Source organism: Oenanthe melanoleuca, chromosome 12 (genome assembly GCF_029582105.1).
Source record: "Oenanthe melanoleuca isolate GR-GAL-2019-014 chromosome 12, OMel1.0, whole genome shotgun sequence".
NCBI lineage: Eukaryota > Metazoa > Chordata > Aves > Passeriformes > Muscicapidae > Oenanthe > Oenanthe melanoleuca.
The window spans coordinates 15,017,136-15,040,164 of record NC_079346.1 but is presented as its reverse complement, the minus strand read 5'-3'; the positions used below and the strand labels follow the sequence as shown (position 1 = coordinate 15,040,164).

The 23,029-nt window shown below is 40.4% G+C and overlaps 1 protein-coding gene across 4 annotated transcripts in view; it reads right to left on the bottom strand.

Moving 5' to 3' along the window:
- PRKCD (protein kinase C delta) overlaps window positions 1-23,029 on the bottom strand; it is a 59,209-nt gene that overhangs the window by 22,511 nt on the left and 13,669 nt on the right. For 2 of the 4 annotated variants that reach the window (XM_056501897.1, XM_056501899.1), the window contains exon 2: window positions 3,107-3,245. In XM_056501897.1, the coding sequence (XP_056357872.1) occupies window positions 3,107-3,221 (115 nt within the window). In that variant the 5' untranslated portion in view covers window positions 3,222-3,245. The remainder of the gene's footprint in view (window positions 1-3,106; window positions 3,246-23,029) is intronic. The other 2 variants (XM_056501900.1, XM_056501898.1) reach the window with 1 other exon arrangement.

Sequence of the window (23,029 nt, the reverse complement as noted above, 5' to 3'; positions counted from 1 at the left end):
CTTATTAGATGGATTTTTTTTTTCCTTTTTCCCAAGAAAGGCTGGATGATCCTTGAAGTCCCTTCCAGCCTGGTATTCTATGACTAACACACAGCTTTAGTCTCTCTTGCTACCCATTAAACTGATCTCTTCCAGTCCATATCTTGGGCACAGAAAACACCCAGTGCCTGCACAATCTATGACAAGCTCTGGCATATTTCTAAATCTGGGTCTCTAAGTCCCATCAACACACCCAAAGTGATGGTGCCTCCTAAGAAAGCACATCCAGCTCTTCACTGTGACTCTGGCACACAGTGCCACCTCCCAGTTTCCCTCTGATATTTTCCATTTGTGCCCAGGTAACTGAATACAATTTTCTACATTCTACACAATTCCTGCTATATATCAAGATATTTTTTATTTTTGCAATAGAAATTCTTTCTAAGTGCCTCTCCAGCTCTGAATGATCCATTTACTGTCATGATATGAAGGCAGCAGTAAAGCAGATTAAATTGTAGGACCCTTCCCCAGAAAGCTGCAGCATGGCCTGTTAGATACTTAATATTTTAAAATCTTCCTGGAAACTCGAGGCAAAGTCAGTGTGCATTCATTAAGGGCTTGCTGGATGCACTCCGCTGAGCTGTGCTGAGCTCTGCAGACAAGCACAGGGAATGGTGTCCCAGCACAGCTTTGTTAGGGAGTGCCTGCCAGCAGCAGCACTGGGAGTTACAGCTTGGACACAGCCACGTGCCAAAGGACATTCCAAAATGCTCAGAATGGCCACCTGAGGACCTGTCCATGGCAAACCAAACTGCAGCATTCCTCCTCTACTCAGCCAGCAGCTTTCCTCTAGAATGTGGGGAGCCCTGCAGACAGAAAACTCAGAGCTTCACAGTGCAAATCTACTTCCAGAGCCCTGTTCTATGACAAAACCCTGAAAATATTGTCACAGAACTACTGAAATGTTTAGGTGGAAAAAGACCTTTAAGATCACCAATTCCAGCCACTACCCCAGCACTGCCAAGGCCATCATTAAACCTTGTCCCCAAGTGCCACATCTACACATTTATTTAGAGGTTTTTAGGAAAGACAACAAAGGTGAGGAGGGGGATAAAAACCAGGCTGTCTGCACAGCAAGGCTTTTACACTGGCCTGCTCTTTGGATTGCTAAAGCCAGACCCCTTCATCAAAAAGGCACAATTCAGGAGGCATCCTTGAAAACAGGAGAAATTGCATATTTGCAGAACCTTTGACAGTGATTTAGGGTTTGCAGAAACAGCAGCAGTTTGTAAAGAGTTGGTAATACTCTTTGTAAGATTCTTAGAAGGGGAAGGAATGATTCCAGTGTGTCCACAGGCCTCTCCCCTCCCTATTCCCATTCAATATCTGCTTTGATCCGTCAACTCTACACATTTTTATTTTACATAAACCATAAAGTGTCTGAGTTACTGGAAACAGCTTTCAGCCATGCTGCTTTTGTAATCAAATCACAATAATCAAGACTGGTCATGGATCACAACCCCTGTCTGCAAATGAACACTGAAGGGTCAGCAAAGAGCAGCCCTCAAGATCTCTGCTCCTGCCTCTGCTGTGCTCAGACCTCCTTGGCTTCTCTGCTCACACTCCTGACTTCAAACACATCACATGTTTGCAAACTGGCTCAATGCCTGATCTCATTAAGCTCTATGATTTTCTTCTTCCTATACAACAAATTTTTCCTTGATTGTGTTTCAGCCCTCAAACCCAACAAAAAGCTGTTCCAGATCTTGTCAAACTGACAACAGGAACATCAGATTATTTTCCTGATTACTCCAATCACTCACCTCTCCAAGCAGTTCCCTCTCCTCCCCCTGTTTTAGTATATTAAAGAAACATGGAAGCAAAGCCTGGGAAACATTGGGACAATTCTACTTTTCAAAAGCATATGGCTGGGATTTATTTACAGAGGATTTATTTAGATTACTTTCATTTCTCCACATATTCTGGCAGCTGCAACACCCTCAACACCATTTCTTCAGAGGTGCTCCCAGCAGATTAGGAAACAACTTCTTTGGAGTTTAGTACATTTGTTGGATGACAACACTTTCTGGAAAAGGCACCATGCCTTGTATTTGAAGTTTAAATGCAGCTTTTACCCTCAGCAATAAGGGAGAAGAAGAAACTTCACCCTTTTCTGCATCTTTGATGTTTTGTGAATCTCTAGAGCCATAATGCAGGATTAGAGAGCTGCAGTCTAGCCCAGTACAGCAATTCCCTCATCCTGTTTGGCTCAGTGGTGTGTTCTAGCCAAATTTCAGAAAATATAATAAACCTTTGGACCAGTTCCTGTAAAGATGAGGTCTTTGAAGGCTGAGGGCCTGGTGAGTCACTGGTCTGTTCAGATGGAGAAGACTGAGGAGAGACCTCACTGCAGTTAGAGCTTCCTCCAGAGGGAAGAGGAGGGGCAGGCACTGATCTCTGCTCTGTGGTGACAGTGACAGCACCTGAGGGAATGGCCTGAAGCTGTGTCAGAGCAGGTTTGGGTTGGATATTTGGAAAAGGTCCCTCCCAGAGGGAGGTGGGTCACTGGACAGGCTCCCCAGGGAATGGGCACAGCCCAAGGCTGGCAGAGCTCCAGCAGCATTTGGACAGGTCTCCAGGCACAGGCTGTGACTCCTGGGGATGGTCCTGTGCAGGAGCAGCAGCTGGACTCAGTGATCACTGAGGTCCCTTCCAGCACAGCTTATTCTGTGTTCCTGTGCTAAGAGAACCTTGGTGGGAGTCATCTCAAGCAAACAATTCAGCCAAAGCACCCCAGTGACTACAACAATAACCAACTGCACCTCTATCATTACCCATCCTCCAAATCAAGAAAGAGCACTTGCTGCTCTGTACTTGAGGACAGCTCTCTCAAACCTGCTGCAGTCCAGCTTCCTGCCCTGCATACTGAGAAAGAAGCCTGGCTTTAAGGTGGGGGACAGAGAAAACAGCCATTACTATTTCTCCCATTCCAAAAGAAAAGCTCACATTGAAGAGCTTGGCATGACAGGAAGAGAAGGACTCACTGCCATTCACAGATTAAGGAGGATTGTAGTATTTCTCAAAAATGTACTGATATTCAGGAAAGCATCCTCATTTGTAACCTCACCTGTAGTCAGAGCTTCCTTCATCTTGATAGCACAGAAAGGCTGTAGCTGTTCTCCCTGATTCTGCACAGGTCCCAGCTCAAAGGAGTTGAAAGAAATCCGTAGAAAGGGGGCCATTGCTCAGGGTGATGCACAGCCTACCTGGAGAGAGAGAAAGAAATAAAAATCACAGAGTAAAACACCTGGTCTATGCAATAAACTGACACATTTCTCAGCAGCCATCAGAGCTTCTATTGAAGCTACAATAACATGGCTTCTATTCCTGTATTGCTTTCAGGTGCCAGTTCACAATCCTAGGAAGCATCCAGAGCTAGTGATCCAACCTGTGAGCCTCCAAACCTGCACATGCCAGGCAAAGAGAAGAAGGACAGGTAGAAAAACCTCCAGAGTTATTGTGCCACCTATTTTAAAGTGTCAGGAATTACAAGAATTCAAAACACCTGTAATTTCTAAATCAGCAAATGGGTCTTCCCCCAGTCTTAAGAGCCCTTGAATTTAGAGCAGATTTCAGTTTACAATTTACAGCACATTTGGCAATGGAGTTTGTCCTGTATGTCACATTGTTTTGTGACACAAAAAGGATTTATTCAAAGGCAAAGAGAAAAGTCATTTGAAAGAAAAGCAATGCTAGTGCATTTGGAGAATGAGGGATGCAAGGAAAGAGGGATTAGGAGGAAAGAGATGACAAGGTAACAAGAAGAGATGGAAAAAATAACAAAGACTTGAAACTGGGCTGAGCTGGAAGAACATTTCAAGCAATCTTGCACATGCTGGCATTTTTTAATGTAAAGACATGGACCTGAGAAGCAATTAACATTTTGCTTTTATCTCTTAAGGCCCTTACAGTCATTCAGATAAAAGACTGAAATCAAGTCTCTGCAGCAAGACAGCACATAGCTCCTGACAGCATCATTTGCACATCTCACACTCTCCCCATGTGGGGACCATTTTCAATAAATGGAAAAATTTTATGACTAACTTTTATTGAGCTAGTTTTTTTTAACTGTTTTTTTTTAACTGTTCTTTCTTTCTGTAGAGTAAAACAAGAGTTAGAAAGCAAGTTTAGGATTAACTTGGCACCACTGCTCATCCCCCTGAAGAACAGAAAGCCACAACTATAATTCTCATTCACACAGACTCACAATAAAGCAATAACCCTCCCACTCTAACCCACTGCTTATTGCAGCTTGGGGCACCATTTGATGAGAGTGGAGATTGAGGTGACCTCACAAAGAAAGAAAAATAGACAGCTCTTGTAAGAATTAACAAACACCATCTGACAGCTCACTTTCACAAACACAGCTTAAGCACAATGCTCATCAAGAGTTTTAATGAGGAACATGTTTGGGCTGCTCAAGAGACCCTGTGCTCATTATGTTCAGAACTACACCCCAGTGATCAGCTACAGGACTTGCCAGCAGCAAATCACATATCATTACTACTCCACATGGAGGTAAAAGAAACCAGATTTCAGCCTTGCTCACTTCTGGGAAACAGCTCCAAGACTCAGTGAGGCCATAGGTAGAAACAAGCTGGGTTGGTCAAGATGTAGCTCCCACTGAAGGTTTATTTAACAAAATCACAGGAGAATTCTGCTGTAACAGACAGCCCAGCAAGAAGTCACAATTTCCAGTAAGCCTGTGACTTTATGAACAAAAAAATGGAAAGCACTGACAAAGCTAAACTAACAATTGCACTGATTTCACTCAGCCCATGTGACTCAAGCCAGTGTTAGTCCTGAGACAGAGTACAAGGATTTACAACTTAGTCTTTTATCTCCAAGTTATCAGATACAATAAAAACAGGTACAATGCATACACATTTTGAGTAATCCCACAGTCTCTCATTTCCAATGGCCAAATACATCTGGATGCCATATTTTCACCTCTGCTTTGTAGTTTTGAATATGGTTATTTGTTGCTGTTTTATTGCACTCAGCTGCAGTGCATCTCCAGTGCTCACTTCTTACCCAGAAATGCTACACACAATTAGGAGAAAACACCAATATCCCAGAGTTTTTGATGATGTTCAAAGTCTAAGGCCACAGTGGAAACCAGAAGATAACTGTTTGCTTTTACATTTAACAACAGCTTAAAAAGAGCCCAAACAACTCAGCAGCTGCCTGGTCTTGCCAAGTTTCTCCACTCCTACACATGATGCTTTTTTCACAGAAGTAGAGATCTGAAATGCCTGCATGCAAACTCTTCACTATATGTTGTGGACTATATTGTGACAGAGCAGTTAAGTGAGAAAGGAAGGTTTGGATTTGCTCCTGGAATACATTTTCTGATCCTTTCCTCTGCTAAGATGTACTGTGAGATAGTTGACAAGTATCAGCTGCACTGCTGTAAACAAAAACATACCCCACTAAAAACTGGTTTTGGCACTGAAACTCAGTGAAAGAGATTAACTTGAAATCAACAAAGTTTCTCAAAATCCCTGCTGAGTACACTTATGCAAGAACAGATTTGAGAAGGAGAGACACCAAAAGCAGCACACAGGATTTGTTTGCTGCATTTTAGGCAGGACTCCAGCTCCAGTCCCTGTGCCTGTTACAGAAGTGACAGCACAAGGGCTGACTCTTGTTTTAAAGGCTGTATCTGTCAAGAACTGAAACTGCTGCAAAACACCAGGTTTGAATTGAGGGAGACTGTAAAATCTACTCATATAATCTGCATTGCAGCTATGAAGTATTAAAGCCAAACTGTTTTCCCTAAAGGGTAAGGTTTTATCCAAACCAAATGGTGGAAAAACTGAGATGTGAGCTCCAAGAATGCTCCAAGTCTAAATGACAGGTTCAATATCTCAAACAGTTTCAAAGTCAAACAACAATCTGAACGAACAAACATGCAGACAAACAAAAACCTAAGGGAGAAACATTCCAGTAACATTATATGAAGTATCTGGGGTGGCCACAGAGGTTTAGAGCACACATCAGATGCTGTCCTGCACAACATTCATTCATCAAGGATCCCTGACCTTCTCTAGTCCAAACTAAACCCATATTCTAAGCTATCTGGAACAGATTCTGCAAAATCCACAGTACTTTCCATAGAGCTTTAAAATTGAGAGGTTTTGATTATTTAATATGGAAAGAAAATCAACAGTGTTATTATCAAGTGCAGAGAAAGAGGAGGAAAACTGGAAACATCTTCACATTGTCAATGTCAACACCTGCCAGACAAACAAATGTTCAGTTTTCACATTGATGTGTTTGTAACACGTGGTTTTAAAGAAAGCAAAATAAAATCTTATATATTCCAAGGAGCATTTTATCAAAATGTGCTGGCACAAACTTCAGAGTACATTAAAAACCTTCTCCACAGAGACCAAAAGGACAAAGGGTAAATTCTGCAGTTTCTCTCCCAGCTCTCAGGGGCTGGCAGCAAAGGCAGCATTTGCCAGGAATCCTTTGTGGCTGTAATTCTGCCTCCTTATAAACAGTGAGGACAAACCAGCCCTAGCACAGCCCAGAAACAAAGACACAGTTATAACTTTTACACAAAAGCAGGAAGGCACATCAAAACAGTGGATGATCTGGGGGAAAAGCAGTGGATGATCTGGAGGAAACACTGTCACAGGCTGACAACAGAGCACTGAAGAGACTAAATCCAATGGGCCCAAACAGAGCCAGGCTGCTCCATCACTGATAAGGACCACATATCCAAGAGAAATACAAGACAACTCCCCTGCTGGTTTCTGCCTCTGATTTCCTTGTGAAACATTTTGCAGGTGGATGTAAAGCTGCAACACACCACGGCTGTTCCACACTGTCACACAGAACTGCTCTGGGTGCCATGATATGCCTGATTCCTGCCTGGCTCCTTGCTGTGCTCTGGGAATCACCAACAGCACCACACACACAGCCACTGCATCCTTCCCTGAAAAGATGAAGCAGTAATTTTTTCTTCTTTAAGATACAAAAATACAGATTATATCCAGCCTTTTTTACACAAGGGTTTCCTGTCCTCCATTGTGGCAATGGACAAGAAAGACAGCAACAAATTACTGTCCAACTTATTGCCCCCACAGCACTTCCAAACACACAAACAAGGTTCTCTGTGGTCTTCGTGTACAGCTTCCAAGGTGATTTTGCTGCTTGCATGGCAATCCTACAAGAAATTCTGCAAATAAAGATGCTGGAAGAGGGACTAGCATCCTTCACCTGTGCAGACTGTGTTTTTATTGTTCCCATGTGGGACAAACCACAGTCCCTGCACTTGTATCCTTCCAGCTGATGATCCAAGAGAGGAAAAACACTGTCTGTGCTGTAGGACAATTCACAGAACCAAAGGAACATGGTGCTAACCTCTGTCTACACTGCACCCCTAGGATTAGTCTACAGAGACCACTTGCAGGTTCTACTGCAAGCCCTGGCCTTTATTTGATGCTCTGTAGGTAAAAATCCATCTAAAAATGAAGTTAGTCTACAAGAGGCTTATTATATTTGCTGTTATGAATGTTGTAAAAAAGACACATAGCAGCAGCCTGGATCAGCTGGACCTCCCTAGGCACTACTGCTACCCAAATAAACCATAAAAAACATTCTTATATCCAAACTCAAATCACTTTACATCGTGTTGCTGAACACTCACAGCCACCAGGGACAGCAAAACATCCCATTATCCTCATGTGCTGTTCTGAAAGCTTAAAATCCACAGAGGGCTTAAAAAGTGCTCTCCACAAAACAGCACTAAGCTGACATATTGCATGTAGTTCCCTGAAAAAAAAAAAAAGATAATTCTCCAAAAATACTGCCTCTGTAGCAGCACCACTCATACTTTTATTTATGTTTAACCATTTGTCATTTAGGTCTAGCCATTAAGGTACAGCTATCTCCTATGAATAGTTTAATTTAGAAATTAAAATTGTGGAACTATATTCATTAAAGCAAAATATATGCATCTGGTAATATTTAATAAGTACAGCTAACTTCAGAAAGACAAGGATAAAAAATGCACTTCTAAAACAGCCCAATCAAATAGAATTTCAGTTCTAAACCAGTGTATCTTCATAAAATGTTTTTAAATAATCACACAACTTTATGAAAAGTAAGAAAAGACAACAAAAAATTTAACTCACAATTCAATTTACTTCCTGTTAAACTTAGGGCAAATGATTTTTTTTTTTTCTGGCTCATCATTTCAAAATGACAGCTCATACATTGAATTCCAGTGTGAATGATGCAAGGATTTTGTGTTTTTGGTGGTATTTTTTTTGTTTGTTTTGGTTTTTTTGGTTTTTTTTTTTTTTTTTTTTTTTTTTTTTTTTTTTTACATAGTACAAGTAGAGTAGCTCAGAGTCCTAAGCTTAGCTTGGAAAAAGTGTAGCTACCATTTCCTTCCCTTCCTCCCCCAAGTATATTTCTTTTTCAGATACTTCTGCTTTTGCTGGGTTGGGCCATGTTCAGAAACAGAAACAATTACATAACAAAATCTCTCACTGTGTTGCAACAGCCTGGAGCAGAATCCACCCAGATAAACCATGCAGCAAGGGATGTTCCTTGGTTTCACCCCACTTGGCCAGAAGCACAGATATTTCCAAGTTTCCACACTTTGCATGCTCAGCAGTCCCCAAACTGCCCAAATTTGTGGCTGCTGTCTAAATTGCTGGTATTTCCCCAACACCCTTCAAGGCAAAAATAATTACTGATGTTTTCCTTTGTCATTCCAATGAGAAGCTTTCAAAATATGAGCACCAGAAATATTTTTCTAAACAGGGAAACTCTTTCCATGTTGGCAGCACAAACTCCAGAAAGCTCAAGGGGATGCAGATTGGAGGCAAGCAGGAGGTAAAGCAGACCTGATTTTGGGAGCTTTTAGGAAGACACAGAGCCCAATTTATCTGAGCACAGGGTAACATGATTAGCTAAGTAACGAGAGTTGACTGTTCTTAAAGTGGTTTCAAGTGTATTGAGGATGAAAAATCTGGATTTTATACTCAAAGGTCAGAAAGTTGAGGAAATTGTGGACTCTGAAATAGGCAGCAAGCCAGGCTGCCACATAGCACATATGCAAGATAAAACCAGCATTTCACACCAAGCATCCTTCTTTTTGAAAAGGAGAACACTTGGAGCAACAAAGTTGGCTTTTCCAATATTCCACAACCACTGCTTGGTGGGAAGAAGGAGGAAGTACTGTCAGCTGCTTTTTCTTTGTAAGTGCATAAGAAATAACCATTTAAATATTTTTTTGAGAGTCCCAAGTTCTCCTTCCTCTGTGAACACCCAGGACTAAACATGAAAACACTGCAGGTTTGGCCACTGTTTGCCACCATTGCCAAAATCAAGCTTGAAACAAAAGTGTAAATGAATCCCCTTCATTAATTTCAAACCCAAACATCAGACATTAGAAACACACAAGAAAGGCTGCCTGAAGCCCAAAGACTTTGTAAATTATTTCTGACAGCACAAGCCTGTACAATTTGTTAGTTATAGCTGAAACAACATTTTGGGAGGATTAATACAACAACCAGAGGCTGGCTGGACAGACCCTTCCTTATGAGGCTGCAGGTGAGCTAACAATTCATTAATATCAAATCACACTATGAAATACTAAAATATTTTGATAGGAGGCAAACCATGGCTTTCCTCTATGCAATGCATAATTTAAGCCTCATTAGGAAGCTTTTTTTTTTTCTTTGAAATGGGGAATAAGTAGAGGCTGAGGTTTTTTCCCCTGCAATTAAGTAACACAATCCTTTCCACATGAGAGGAAAAAAAACCCTATTCTGTGAAAGGGATGAAGTTACACTTCTGTATAATAATGCAGCCTGTAGCCAAGCTCTGCACCAGGTCTGGCTCTGTTCCATTGCAGAGAGCACTGGAGGAGCTGTGCTGAGTCTGAGCCCTGAGCAGCTCCCACTTCCCCAACAATGGGTGAGGAAACTGGGCAGTTTTTAGAGAGCATGACTGAATTGCAAAATTGCACATCAAGTTTATCATGTGAGTTCTCCAAAGGAGGCAAACCATTCTGCAAAAGCTTCACAGACTTTTTTTGTAACAACCAGCACATGAGGACAGTTGAGCTACTCACAGCTCAAAGGACCAAACCAAAGGAAAACAGCCAAAGAAAATCCAATGTACAGTAAGTGTTTAGGTACCACCTAGCCAAGTGGACAGGGATCCACATTCCAGTAGAATATTTCTCCTCTAACAGAGGAGATACATGCCAAGCCCATCCTCCATTTCATTCTTGATGAATACTTTCATCTAGAATCCTTTAGAACATCCAAGATTTTCTGGTCTTCCAGTGCCTAAAGGGGCTCCAAGAGAGTTAAAGAGGGACTTTGGTTTTTATATTTTCCACTGAATTCCCTTCACACTGAAAAAAGCCAAATACCATAGAGACACTATGTCAATTACAGTTTAAGAAAAAAAAGAAAATTTTAATTTGTCTTATTTTAAATGTACTGGGTTAATGTGTCTACATGAACCATGAAGAGAATAAAAACAGACAGAAATACAAAAAATGCTTTCTAAAACACTGCAATAAGAAAACAATTTTAGTTTGCTCTTTTGAAAACATCAGCAGATAAGTATAAGTGCCTCTCAAAGAGCACAAGCCTCCAAGTCAGAAATTTCTACTACTGCCAGCACTTATGATCTAATCCCCCAAGTATCTGGAAAACTACAATATTAATTAGCTGAGAGAACTGTATCATCATTCATACATGCTGGAAAGCTGCTGCTCAGATAACCTCAGAGGGAACACAACTCAGCCCATGGATATGACCAAGGCTTTTAAACTAAAAGGGGGCAGCAGTTACAAACCAAAAATTTTGCTCATTAACTGTGCTGTAGGAATAGATCCAGTCCACCCTCCTGACTGCACCTGGCATTATTGGGTTTGTTTGGTTTGTTTTTCTGAGACGACCTTGAGGGTCCCTTCCAACCCAAACCATTCTGTGTTTCTAAGATGGGCTGGATCTGCCTGGCTGAGGATGATGCTCCTCTTGCTATTTCCTGGTACCCAGAGGCTGCTCAGAGCAGGTAGGAATCATCCTTTAATTCTTCAGTTCTGGTTGTTTCATTACTGGGAATGTGAAAGCCAAAAACCACAAAAGAAATGTAAATAACCTTAGCCAATTTATCAAGACCTTTTTCTATGGTTTATAAACTGAAAATAGCTGTACATGCATCACTACCTGTGATTCTGTGATCTCTCTTTTGCAATGAAGAGAGAAAATAAGCACAGCTCTGCTCTACTAAGGATGTGCAGGGTGATGCTAAATAGTGAATGGCCAGAGGGGTTGATTAGGAGAAACTGGAAAGAAGTAAACATAACCAAAACTTCTAATTAATACAGCACTGATCCTGCTGTAATTTCAAGGTTCAGCCTTTGACTTGCAAAAAGAGATTAAGAAAATGGAACCACAAAGAATTTTTAACTGTCCCCTCCCCTTTGAATCACTTTTTGGAAGAAATGAGCATATAAAGCTCTACAGTAGACCTAGCATTCCCAAAAATACAGAGAATGGACACAGTTCATTGACAGCAAGTTGAATTTGAGCATAAAGAGATCTTAAGAGATATCTGGGTTACTTAAAGGTAGCACAGATTTTGCAGAACAAGTTGTAAACTCAGGGTGAGGTGTACAACTTAATACCATTCAAATTTCTTCTTTCTTTTAATCCTCCTGATAAGAAGTTAACAGCAAGCATTTATTTTTTTGCCTTTTCTTGAATTTTGTGGTTTAAACCAAAACTTCACACTGTGATGAATCTAAACACTTAAGGATTCATGTCTGCTAATAGCCATATTGAATGATTTTCCAGTAAATGAATAAAACCATATCATTTTTGTACCCTTATGGGGCAAGAAAACATTGGGAACACAGGACAGTAAATGAAAAGAAAAAGTTAAACAAAAAATCTGATAAGCAGAACCTTGTTTGTAAAGACAACCATGTCAGGACATGCTCAACTATTTTAGGTTTAGAGAGCATAAGAAGTTGTGTGGACTGGGTGCTGTCAGGAACACCCTCTGGGAACCTTCCAGAAATGTTATTCCTACTGCCTGAAGGACTCACATCTCTGCACAGTGAAATTCAAATTATTAAGTGTGCATTGTTTGCCATGGCTTTTTCCAGCTTCCACTCCTGTGCTCATCCTACTAAAACCTGGAGAATCACTTAAAAATGAGCATTTTGCTTTTCATATGCAAAGCACTTCACACACAGAGAGAGAAATACAAACCAAATATCCAAGAACTTTGCACCACTGCAAGTCAGCACCTGTTTTGGTACTTTACTGGGTCATTGCAAGATGAACATGCTGGTAAACAAGACACAGACTAATTACTTGTCTAAATAAATACTTTCAGGAAGATATGTGTACCTGACTTGCCAGGGCATCTAAAGATTATCCAAAAAGTAACTGAAGGCAAAGGCTTTGATTACAGTTGTACTCCCATGTCCCAGTTAATCCACAGAAGCAACAGAGAGTTCAATGATTTTCCTACAGACAAGCTTTCCTGGCTCATTATGGCCTCTCACTTTCTCCATCACTAAATGGATAAATGAGCTAAAATCTTGGTCACTTTCCTGCACCTTCCATTTATTTCTGACTTTTTTTTTTCTGCACGTTTCTTCTGCCATAGAAGTTCTTCTTTACAGTAACTTTTATAGCAACTTTTTATTAATAGAAATGACACATTCTTATGGTCTGCTTTCCAACCACGCTGGGACACTGGAGGTGACAGAGGGCTGGGGGGTTTTTCTGTGGGATCATTCAGGTAAAAGGGATGGGTCATGGCTGCTACTGGCACAGAACAGGAGGAAAAACCAAACAGCTGTAAAGCCCCAGAGCTCTTGATTCAGTAGCACACACCATGGGCACAAACCCTTCCAGTGATGGAAAGGGGACAAGGAGGTCACAGAGTGACCAGAGGAACCAGAATGCTCCCAGCACTTCCAAATGCAAACATCCCTGCATGGAAAGATTGCTCAGCCCCAGGCAGCTGAGTGGGAAATTCTCCTTGTCATTTGTTTGAGTAGATCTGCCCAGCCCTGCCTCCAAAGCTCTCCTCTGTGAATGAGTGCCATCCACACTGCCTTGATTCTTTCCCTTCTCCAATACCAAGAGGCTCTTTCATGCTGTTTACTATGCAGCTCACTCAATCACAGCTTGCTTAATTATAATTACCCTGGCATTTTGTGTATCTGAGATACCTTTCACTTCCACGAAGCAGAAAGTGAATGAGTAAAAGTTAGTGCTGGCTGGGAGCTCTCCTGGTGTTCACAGCACAAATCAGCCCAAAGATTCCTTTCTGCCTTGTGGTTTACAGCACTCAGCACTCCCTGGGCCACAGGATGCTGCTTCTCCCCACAGGTCTGGATATTTGCTCCCACTACAGCACTAAGTACATAAATCCTGGTCTAAATGATGGTTTTTCCATATTAGCAATTACTGCTGAAGCCACAGACATGTTTTGTGACCAGGACTGAAAAGCAATTCACACAATTAAGAAGAGGTAAATAGATACCCATAAACCACTTCTTATAAAAGTTATTCCACATCTTGGATAATCTGAGAGTTCCCAGTACTGAGTAAATAAAAGTTAAATCAACTTCAGCCCAATGAATTACAGCTTTGTGGGAAAGAGCTGCAGAGAGCTACATTTTCAGTCTCTAACAGACAACCCCATGCTGCCCCTGAGGTACTGTTAAAAAATTAAAATATTTACTCAGACCTGAAAAACAGCTATACTAAAAAATGTATTTCCTTCTTGTCCCAGATGCAGTTTTCCAAGCAGAGCATTAACATTTTCTTAACAGCTCTAAAACTAAATCCACCTCTGAAAAGGAACTTATAAAACCTATTTCTGACAGAAAAAAAAACAAAAAAAAACCAGCACTTAAAATTCATCTGAGGAGATATCAAAGGAGAAAAGAACCTCACAATTTTCTTGTGGCTGTCAGCATCCCACCTTCATCTAAGATGTGCACTGAGAAATTGCATCAGGTGAGATGTGCAAATATGTATCACATGCCTAGAGATCGGATATCCTGAGGAAGCAGAGTAATTTTCATAATTATCTCCTCTCATTAACATTTTGCTCCACCAAAACAGTAGAGCTTTTTCTAATTTTAAAAAGTTAGGAGGAAAATATTGCATAAAGCCATCTTGATTTCCAACATGTGTCAAATGAATAATAAAATTTGATACAATCTTAACTATGAAACATATAAAACTACTTAGAGCAGCCCCCTTGCCAAAAGATGAAATTGAACTTCCACATCTTGTGCAAGTGAAACTGAGGAAAGTTTCCAGTGTTACTGAAAATAGGGTATGTCATGCAGTGTTTGCTCAGTGGTAGAACTATTTCCCTTATTTTGTTAGGATTACAGATTATAGTTGAGTATAAAAAATACAGTATTTTAAGTAACAACTTACACACCTCAGGTAAATCATACAAAACTATTCAAACTGCTTTCCTTTTCCACAGGAAGAGTTGAAAAGGAAAATGGAGAACAAACTCAGTGCTGCTGACTTCAGATATTACCCACAAAAACTATGTGGAGACCCCCAGAACAAGGCCTGCATTTGTCCTACGTTACTTAAAGGGTAAAAGGGTACTAGAAAATAAAACAGGAGCTTCTCAAAGAGGAAATAGAAAAAATCTGGTGAAGACAGACAGACAATCCTGTTATTGCAAGTAACATTTTTCTAGCAATAGCATTCATTTACAGGGGATGATGGACAGCAAGAAGACACCCATCTAGCATAAGAGAATTAAGACAAATTGAAAATAGTTCATTTTAAAAAATGGTGCAAATCATATTCTTATCAACCCACCTTAAAGCACAGAATTGATATCACAGCAACCAGATTTGTATGCTGACCTCTTTCAAAATGCTTAATGTTAGCTACAAGGCTCAGTGCAGTGCAGCTAAACATCAGAATACCCTTAATTCATTGGGGCATTAGGAGTTACAAGAGTTTAAAACTCTAGTTATTCTGGACTCTGATTACATCTCCTCTGAAAGACTCAGATGCAACAATATCTTGGGGTGACTTTATGATGCTTGTATCCCTGATCACCTCCTCTGTTGGTGCTGAATATTGAGCTGTGCAGCTTTGAGACTGGTTCCAGGAGTGAAGGGGGACAGGAGAGGTGCAGAGTTTGTTATCAGACTGCACTTGCTGCCCTGTATCCTTCACACAGACTGTGCTGTCTGCAGTGGACAGCAGGAGAGAGCTCTCCTTGGCTCTTGGTTAGTTTTTGGCCAGCTGAGGCAGAGAAGCTCCCTGGATTGTGTTTTTTTGGAATTGTTTATACCTGCTCTGGACTGAAAACCCAGAGGAGCACTGGGAGCTCACACCTGTGGCCTCGTCCGAGCTGAGCTGCAACCCATGAGAGGGACATTCTGAATTTGTCATCTCCTCAGAGCAGTGAGAGGTTTTGCTGTTTAGTATTGTTGATTTTTGTGCTGAGGAGTGCTTTGCCTGTTAAATAAACAGTTCTTTTCTACTTCTCTCTGAGGAAATATTTTCCTGACCAGTTGGGGAAGGGACTGCTTGAATCTGTTTCCTAGAGGGACCCCATTCAGAGCTTTCCTCCCAAATTTGCCCTAAACCAGGAAAAATACATAACAAATACTACAGGTCTTCAGTACAGTTCTGGAGCAGTGATACATAGTGTAGGCACTACCCAAGAAATAGATTCTTCACCTTCCCCAAAAGCAGATCTGAGCAAATTCTCTAGTTTTATTTTCAAACTTTGAACACAAAACCAAAACAGAAGCACTTTAAGCATCAATCTATTATGGACTATTGCACAATCCAAAAGCAGTTTAGGAGACTTAAACAGTCATGGGGTAGAGTTGTTCCCATTGTTTGTAACTAACTTCCAACACCATGTTAAATTTTAGGACAAGCAAGTACAATAAACTCTGCCTACAGAAGAGAAAACACTGTTCAGTTTGGTTTTTCTTGTCAGTAAATATTTTGTGGCTCTTGCTTAATTCAGAATAAACTTTCAGTATGCTGTACAATGGAAATTAATTTCTGTTCTTCAAACAGAATGGTTAGAATCTCTAAACAATTTTCAGTATCAACTTTAAAAGAGACAGTTTAAACTCTTCCAGCATCTCCTAGTGAAATTACATGAGCTACACAAAGAAAAAGCTGCTCCAGGCAGTTGTATGGATTTCAGTGGAACAAATATTACGTTTAAATCTTGTCATGAGACAGTCAAGAGATCAAGGTTTGGGTTTGTGACCCATTTACTGCTGACTTCTCTTACTCTTTTCCCTTTCCCTACCACCACCTACCCACTGAAAAGTGAAGCTGCACCAATGGTTATTAACAACCTTGGCTGCCTAGCAGCAACACCTCATCACAGCTAAAGATTATCACCCAAAGTCTCAAAAGTCTTTCACCATTTCTTTCAAAAGCACTCACCAGAAGCAGTCACCATGGCCAGTTACTGTCCCCCAACACAACTGGGCACATCTCTGAGTGACTGAGTTTAGAGTCACAACTTTTCCTCCTGTCTCCTGCAGCAAGGAGAATCAAGAGCCTCTCTGTAATTTTGGAAAGATGAATTACACATGCAGCTTAATTAATTTGCTTCCGTGGTCAGACAGGGATGAGGCTCTTAGGATTCCTCCTTGATCTGAGTAATTCCTGTGGGAACTCCCGACTTCCGTGCTTACTCACCAGCCAAGGGGTAAGAGTGCTGAGCAAGGACAGCTCAGAACTGCACAGACAGGTAACCTGCAAGTGCTCACAAAGCACTACACCTACTGAAGCTCTTTCAACATCCTCCTTTCAGTCTGAAACAAATGTACCAAACTTAATATCCAAGGGGTGTCTCAAAAAGTTTATAGACTATCTACCCACCTTTGAGAGATACCTTTATAAAGTTTTAAGACCTTTTTTTCCCTAAAGTTTTTACTTTTAGGGGCCTTTGAATCAACCTCCAGGACAATCTATTGAAGAGCTGAAGGGCAGATGAATGTAGCTGCATTTTAGTTTGGGATAAGGAGACTACAGGGCAGGCTTGATGCAGAGGTCAGTAGCACCTTAAATGACAAGTTGATATCTTACATAGTGTTAAGTGAAACCTATTTTTCCTATAAAACACCCTGAAAACCCCCAGGATTCCCCTATTATAAATATTGATAAATAAACCAAGCTGAATACAAGGAATGACGGAGAATGGAAATACCCAGGGAAGTGAAAAAAAGAGAACTTAAAATAGAAAGACTAAATTTATTCTATTAAATTATCTTCCTGTTTTTTTACCCATTATTAGCAAGAGTTTCATGTTATCAACTCATGTACCTGTCTAGAGGGAATCCAAAGACAGACCAATGACACGACCAGCCTTACAACATGTTCATTCTTTTATTCATTCCCTTACACATAAGTGAGGAATCCTTTTGACAAAAGTTTCACAACACCTCAAACCCAAAAAATCCTTTACCTGGAGGAACACTACAGCCCAGTTACTCTGTTTTCCCTCCTGGTGCCCCAGTTTCAGGAGGCACCTCTCAAGTAGGAAACAGCAGCATTCTTTCAGGTTTCAACATTCACTGGACTCAGTACAAAGATGACTGAAACCTCATTCTCAAGTCCCAACGTAAACAATGGGGAGAGATTAGATTGCAGAGAAGCAATTGGTGACTGCTGGTACCACAGGGAGGGGTGTTAGTTGCCATAAAAGCAGACAAGGTCCCAAATTGAACTGTACTGTTTTCCTTTGAATCTGATCTTGAATGCACTATGACCCTGAGAAACATTTTAGCTTCTCTGTTTCTTAGTTTGCTCCAATAAAACTATATATATATACACTTGACAAAGTGAATTGTGAAGACCCAAAACAGAAACTTCAATGTTAAAAATAGGATTTGTTAACACCGACTCTCAACTCCATTTTGAACAAATGGCTTATATTTACAGAGGAAAGCAAAACTACTGGCTCTGAACTAATCCTACAAATAACAGATATGTGGAAGAGGCCACATTTTGAAATTGAGATTGCCAATCACAGCTGTATCTATCACAAGACATCTAAGTGGTGGAGGAATGGCAGATAAGGAGCAGTAGCCTCTGGAGGCTTTGTGGCATTCACCAGCTGTCAAAATACAGCTCAGCTCCATGGGAACACACCAAACATTCCCAGACACTCTGCCTGTAAGTTTACAAACACTCCATAAATAATCCTTAAGCATCTAACAGGAGAGAGACTCACCCATGGCACTGAGAGCCAAGAGCATAAGCAACACAAGCTACAACTTCAGATGCACAAATAGAGATAACCAGAGCTCCTGAAGAGCTCAGGACTGTTTCACACAGGTATCTAGCAGGTGAAATAAATGTTCTGGACCACACAGCCAGTAAGAGCCAACCCAGAGAGCAAAAAGGAGAGATCTAGATCTGGAACAAGTGACTCAAACACGCTTGAAAGCCAAATTGTTAAGAGAGTTTAGTTCTCTGCCTGTCAACTGTATCTAGCATGGGATTAAAAATAGGCAACAAGTAGGAGGGAAAGATGGAGAGGAACTTGAAAATTCTTACTTTTGTAAGAATTTTGCTAGCTTTCACCTGTGTCTTAATAATCCAGGGGACAGGCCTTGATGGCCTGGATTTTGGGAAACACACAACATAAACAATTTTTCCTTCTCAAGCAAACTGACAGATTGTAGATACAGAGTTCTGGATTATCAGAGATTTGAGTTTGTTTATGATTTTTTCAAGTGACAAATCCTAATTAAGTATATTTAGAAGAATTCTTTTCTTCTCATCATTCCTCAGCTTACTCCTGTAACTTCTGGAGAATTTTAACCCCTCTTTTTGACATAGTTTACAAACATTCCTGCTCAAACAAACTATGGGAGAGCACATGGGAACACAGAGTTTACCAAAAAACAAAGTAAAGAACAAGAAGCGTCAACACCATGAGCCCTCTGATATGATACTGGAAATTCCTAGGTCCTGAAAATAGGAATTAAGTACTTTGGGGAAAAAAACAGTTTATGAGGGGAGCTGGGCACTTTTTGTTTAAGAAGGAACAAAGCACCAGTAGCAGAAAAGCAGCTCTTTACTTTTTTTACTTTAATCTTCCATCAGGTGCTGAGCTATGGAAAATCTTTAGATGGATCACTGGATTATTTCCAAACAATAGTTCCTCTTTTACCAGGAAGTGGAGGATGGTGCCTCCTGAGAAAACACTGAGCAACTTTTCTGGAAGCTGACCAACAGTTGATTGTGTCTATTCCACGTGCATCATAAAAATATTTCATTGTGGCATCACAAGGATGAAGCTCTCCCTGAATACATGCAATTTAACCTCTTTCAGATTGCTCCTCTCCCTTTGGAAACACATTTTTGAATGATAGACAGTAAAAATATATTTCCATGCAGAAGTAGTTAACAGGTGGTTCCCGTGCTCCATGTACTTATGTACACAAGTACAAATTAAATTATGACCTCTGTTACCCAAATGACTCACTCCAACCAGCAATAACAGCCTCTGACATGCACTACAGTCATGACTGCCAGCAAACTCCACTGAAGCTGCTTATCCTCTCTGATTAGTAGATGTGGTTTTGGTTTTGGTTATTTACAAGTTTGTCTAATTTTAATCATGATACTGAAGTTCCACAGGCATTGCAGGTCTTCTGCCTCAAAGGGACTGAGGAGTTTTTAAGTTTCATCCAAAAAAAGTCAGCTCTTTATTAGGACATGGCTATAAATCATCTGGAATGTACTCTGAAGACAAAGGTATAGCTGTGTCTATCTCTAAAATATGAGATTAGGATCTTAAATAGATGAGAAACTTTTACTTTTCCTATAACAATTTCCCTCCTTTAAAATGTAATTAATTCCACCTTAAGGACACTGTGAAATTACCCTGAAAATTTTTTGACTTATTCTAATCACAAACATAGTGAACAAGAAAATTTCTGACTCTTTGTTTCAGAAAAAATTTGTGTCACTAAACTCCCTCCAAAATAGGACACAATTCCTACTAAAAAGAACAAAAATCCCCCACCTTCCTCCTCTATTTACACATTTAAGGAAGGTACTATATTACTACAGTCTGCCTCAGTTCAAGTTTGCATATTTTCATTTGGGCACCTTCCAGCATTTCATAAACTCATTTTTCTGGCTGGCAGTGGGAGGCATGGTCCAATACAGTGTCTGGAACTGGCATGATTTAAGCCCCACAGGTCCTTCCAGCATGCAATGAAATAAAATGATCTGTTCTACCAAGGGACAGGACAACATTTCTTGTTGTATTCCTTGTTCCCAGTGACCTTGTTAGGCAATTATCTTCCCTTTAACGTGGAAAGCTGGCAGCCTGCCCCTTCAAATAGCTGCATAATAAACCAAATTGCCTGCCAAGAGTACTTGCCTGTCATACCTGTCTTTCATACTTGGCAAAGATTTCACTCTGCCTTCTAAGCTTCTTGGATAGGGGCTGTAGCCACTCTTAGGCAGGACAGAACCAGTCACATCATCGGGGGAGTAGCTGGGACTTTTTCCTTGAATACACAAGGTATTCACTATGAGTAATGCACTAACTCAAAAAGTCACCAAGTTTGTCTTTCTTAGGCAGCCCAGCACAACAGTCTGTGCTTCCTACCTGTTTTTAGTACAGCCTAACCACAAAAAATTCACTCTGAGTTAAACTCTATTACCTCAAACAATAAAAAACAAAAGAAATATTTTGCAGACTCACCGCTAATCCCTTTTCCTGAATTTTCTTTGGTAGTATCTTCCTAGACAGATGACTTTTCTTCTAGGTAACCTACAGCTTCTAAGACCAGGTTGTGGTAAATCTAAGCCACAGTGACCAAGTCCTTTAGGACCAAGGAAATTACAGGCAGCCACTGAAACTAAGAATCCACCTAAATGAGTTGTGTAGCCTGAAAACTTTTCCTGCTTTTCCAGATAAACCAGGCAGGGCCACAAGAGAGAAGCTTTCCACACTGAAAATGGAAGAGCAGCCAAATGGAACTGCTTCATCCTCACTCTCTTGAGCACTAACACTGAATCAAGAATAATTATTTTAAATACTACATGTGGGTCTCTACAAGGAGACAAAGCTTCTTACTGTAGTTTATTACAACTGAATGTCCTGAATTTAGACAATAACTGAAATATGAACGACAGGAACCAAGTCAAGGAACAACCAGCAGATGAATGTTTCAGATGAAGCATCACCAGGAATCTTTTCCTTCTTCACAAAGAGCCAGCTTGGAGGCAGAAAGTAAAATTATTAAAGCTGTGCCCTCACAGACAAGAGTTAGGATTTAGCAAAAAATCCAACTCTGCAAATGAAGTAAAGCCCGTGAATGCTTCACTAATCTAACAAAGCCCTTTTTCAGTATGATTCCACAAGAAGTTATATTAGTCCCTGAAAATAATCAGGACTTTGAATGTTTCCACAGGCATCAGGGGGAAAAAAAAACCCAAACCAAACAAAAACACAAACCAGAAAACCAGGATCAAAGCACACAGCAGAGCATCAGGCAGCAAACTCTGGAGCCATAACAAAGGTTTACAATCTAAAAAAGATTACATGGCTGCCATTTTAGTGTTTCTGTGAGTGAGAGATAAATGAGAACACAGTAAAGGTCCAAAATACACCAGCTGAATAAAACCCAATCTGTTACATTTTCCAGGACAGCACTCACTAGAAGCAGCATGGTAAGTGCTGCCAAATCTTCCCTGAACATGAAAACCTCAGACCTGTGTATCAATGGTGAGACAAGCCAAGGAGTGTAACAAAGACCCTTTCAAACATGGGAAAATCTAACTAGGGAGCACAAACCAGCTACTGTAAAAGAACCAAAACTTCTATGCCTTAATGCATTTCCAGAGGTGGGGTTTTATAGGATTACATGACTTTATTTGTACAACTTTACACTTCACACTAATGTCATATCAGCTCTTTCAAAATATTTCACTAAATAGAACAAGCATGAAATGTGAGAGACTCAGTACACACTTGCAGAATTGTTTGATCACAGTACAGTTGCTCTGAATTTTAGAGTTTTCACCCATCTGTTGACTTTACAAAGTATTTGGAAAGGGAAAAACATCCAGCTGTGAGCAACTTCTGAATGCCAGCTCACTGTGCCACCCCCCTGCACTGCCTGAACAAATCACTGGGAAGGTTAGTACCAAACTTCAGCAATTAACAGGAAAAAAAATCTTTTAAATTGCTCCTTTGAAGAGAGTCACACAAATTAATTACTGTGACAGATCCTGGGAACATCTGATTGCAAACTGCTGAGGACTTGACAGCACACTGGATTCTGCTCAGAATAAAAAACAGTGGGAAAAAAACCCCAAACACTCCCATTCCCTTACAAGATGACTGAGACACTTAATTTTGGGCAAATATATTTTACCACATCACATGTTTTTCCCTAGAGTTTTACCATCCATTTCTAAATAAACTAGATACTAACACTGTACACACTTTCAGAGACCATCAATTTGTTTTTCTCCAAACCTGGGACACAACTAAAACCAGCATTTTCCATATTACAAATTAAGGACTGAGGAAGATGACTTAAGGACTGATCTCAGAGATTCATTAAATTGCAGTACACTGCTTCCTGCTAGAATTACCCCTGGAATTGGTTATTTGTTTTAAAAATGGACTCTCTTCAGTGTTTCCTAGGAGCACCAGAACTGCCCTTAGTCTCTTGAAGGATTAAACTAAGAGGGGAGAATTAAAGTAACCCAGTAAAGTTTCTTAAAATCAGTTTTTGACTGTTTGCTACTTATGTATCCTAAAATAAAGGAACCGAAGATCAAGGCAGAGAGCAAGCTGAGAAACAGGAAAACAAAGCTTTTTGGAGTTTCAAGATGTAAAAAGTTTCACTGCAGAACTTCTTTGTATAACATGCCTTTTAGAAAAAAAAAAAAAGTATTGAACTGCATCTGTCTTTTTAGCAAAG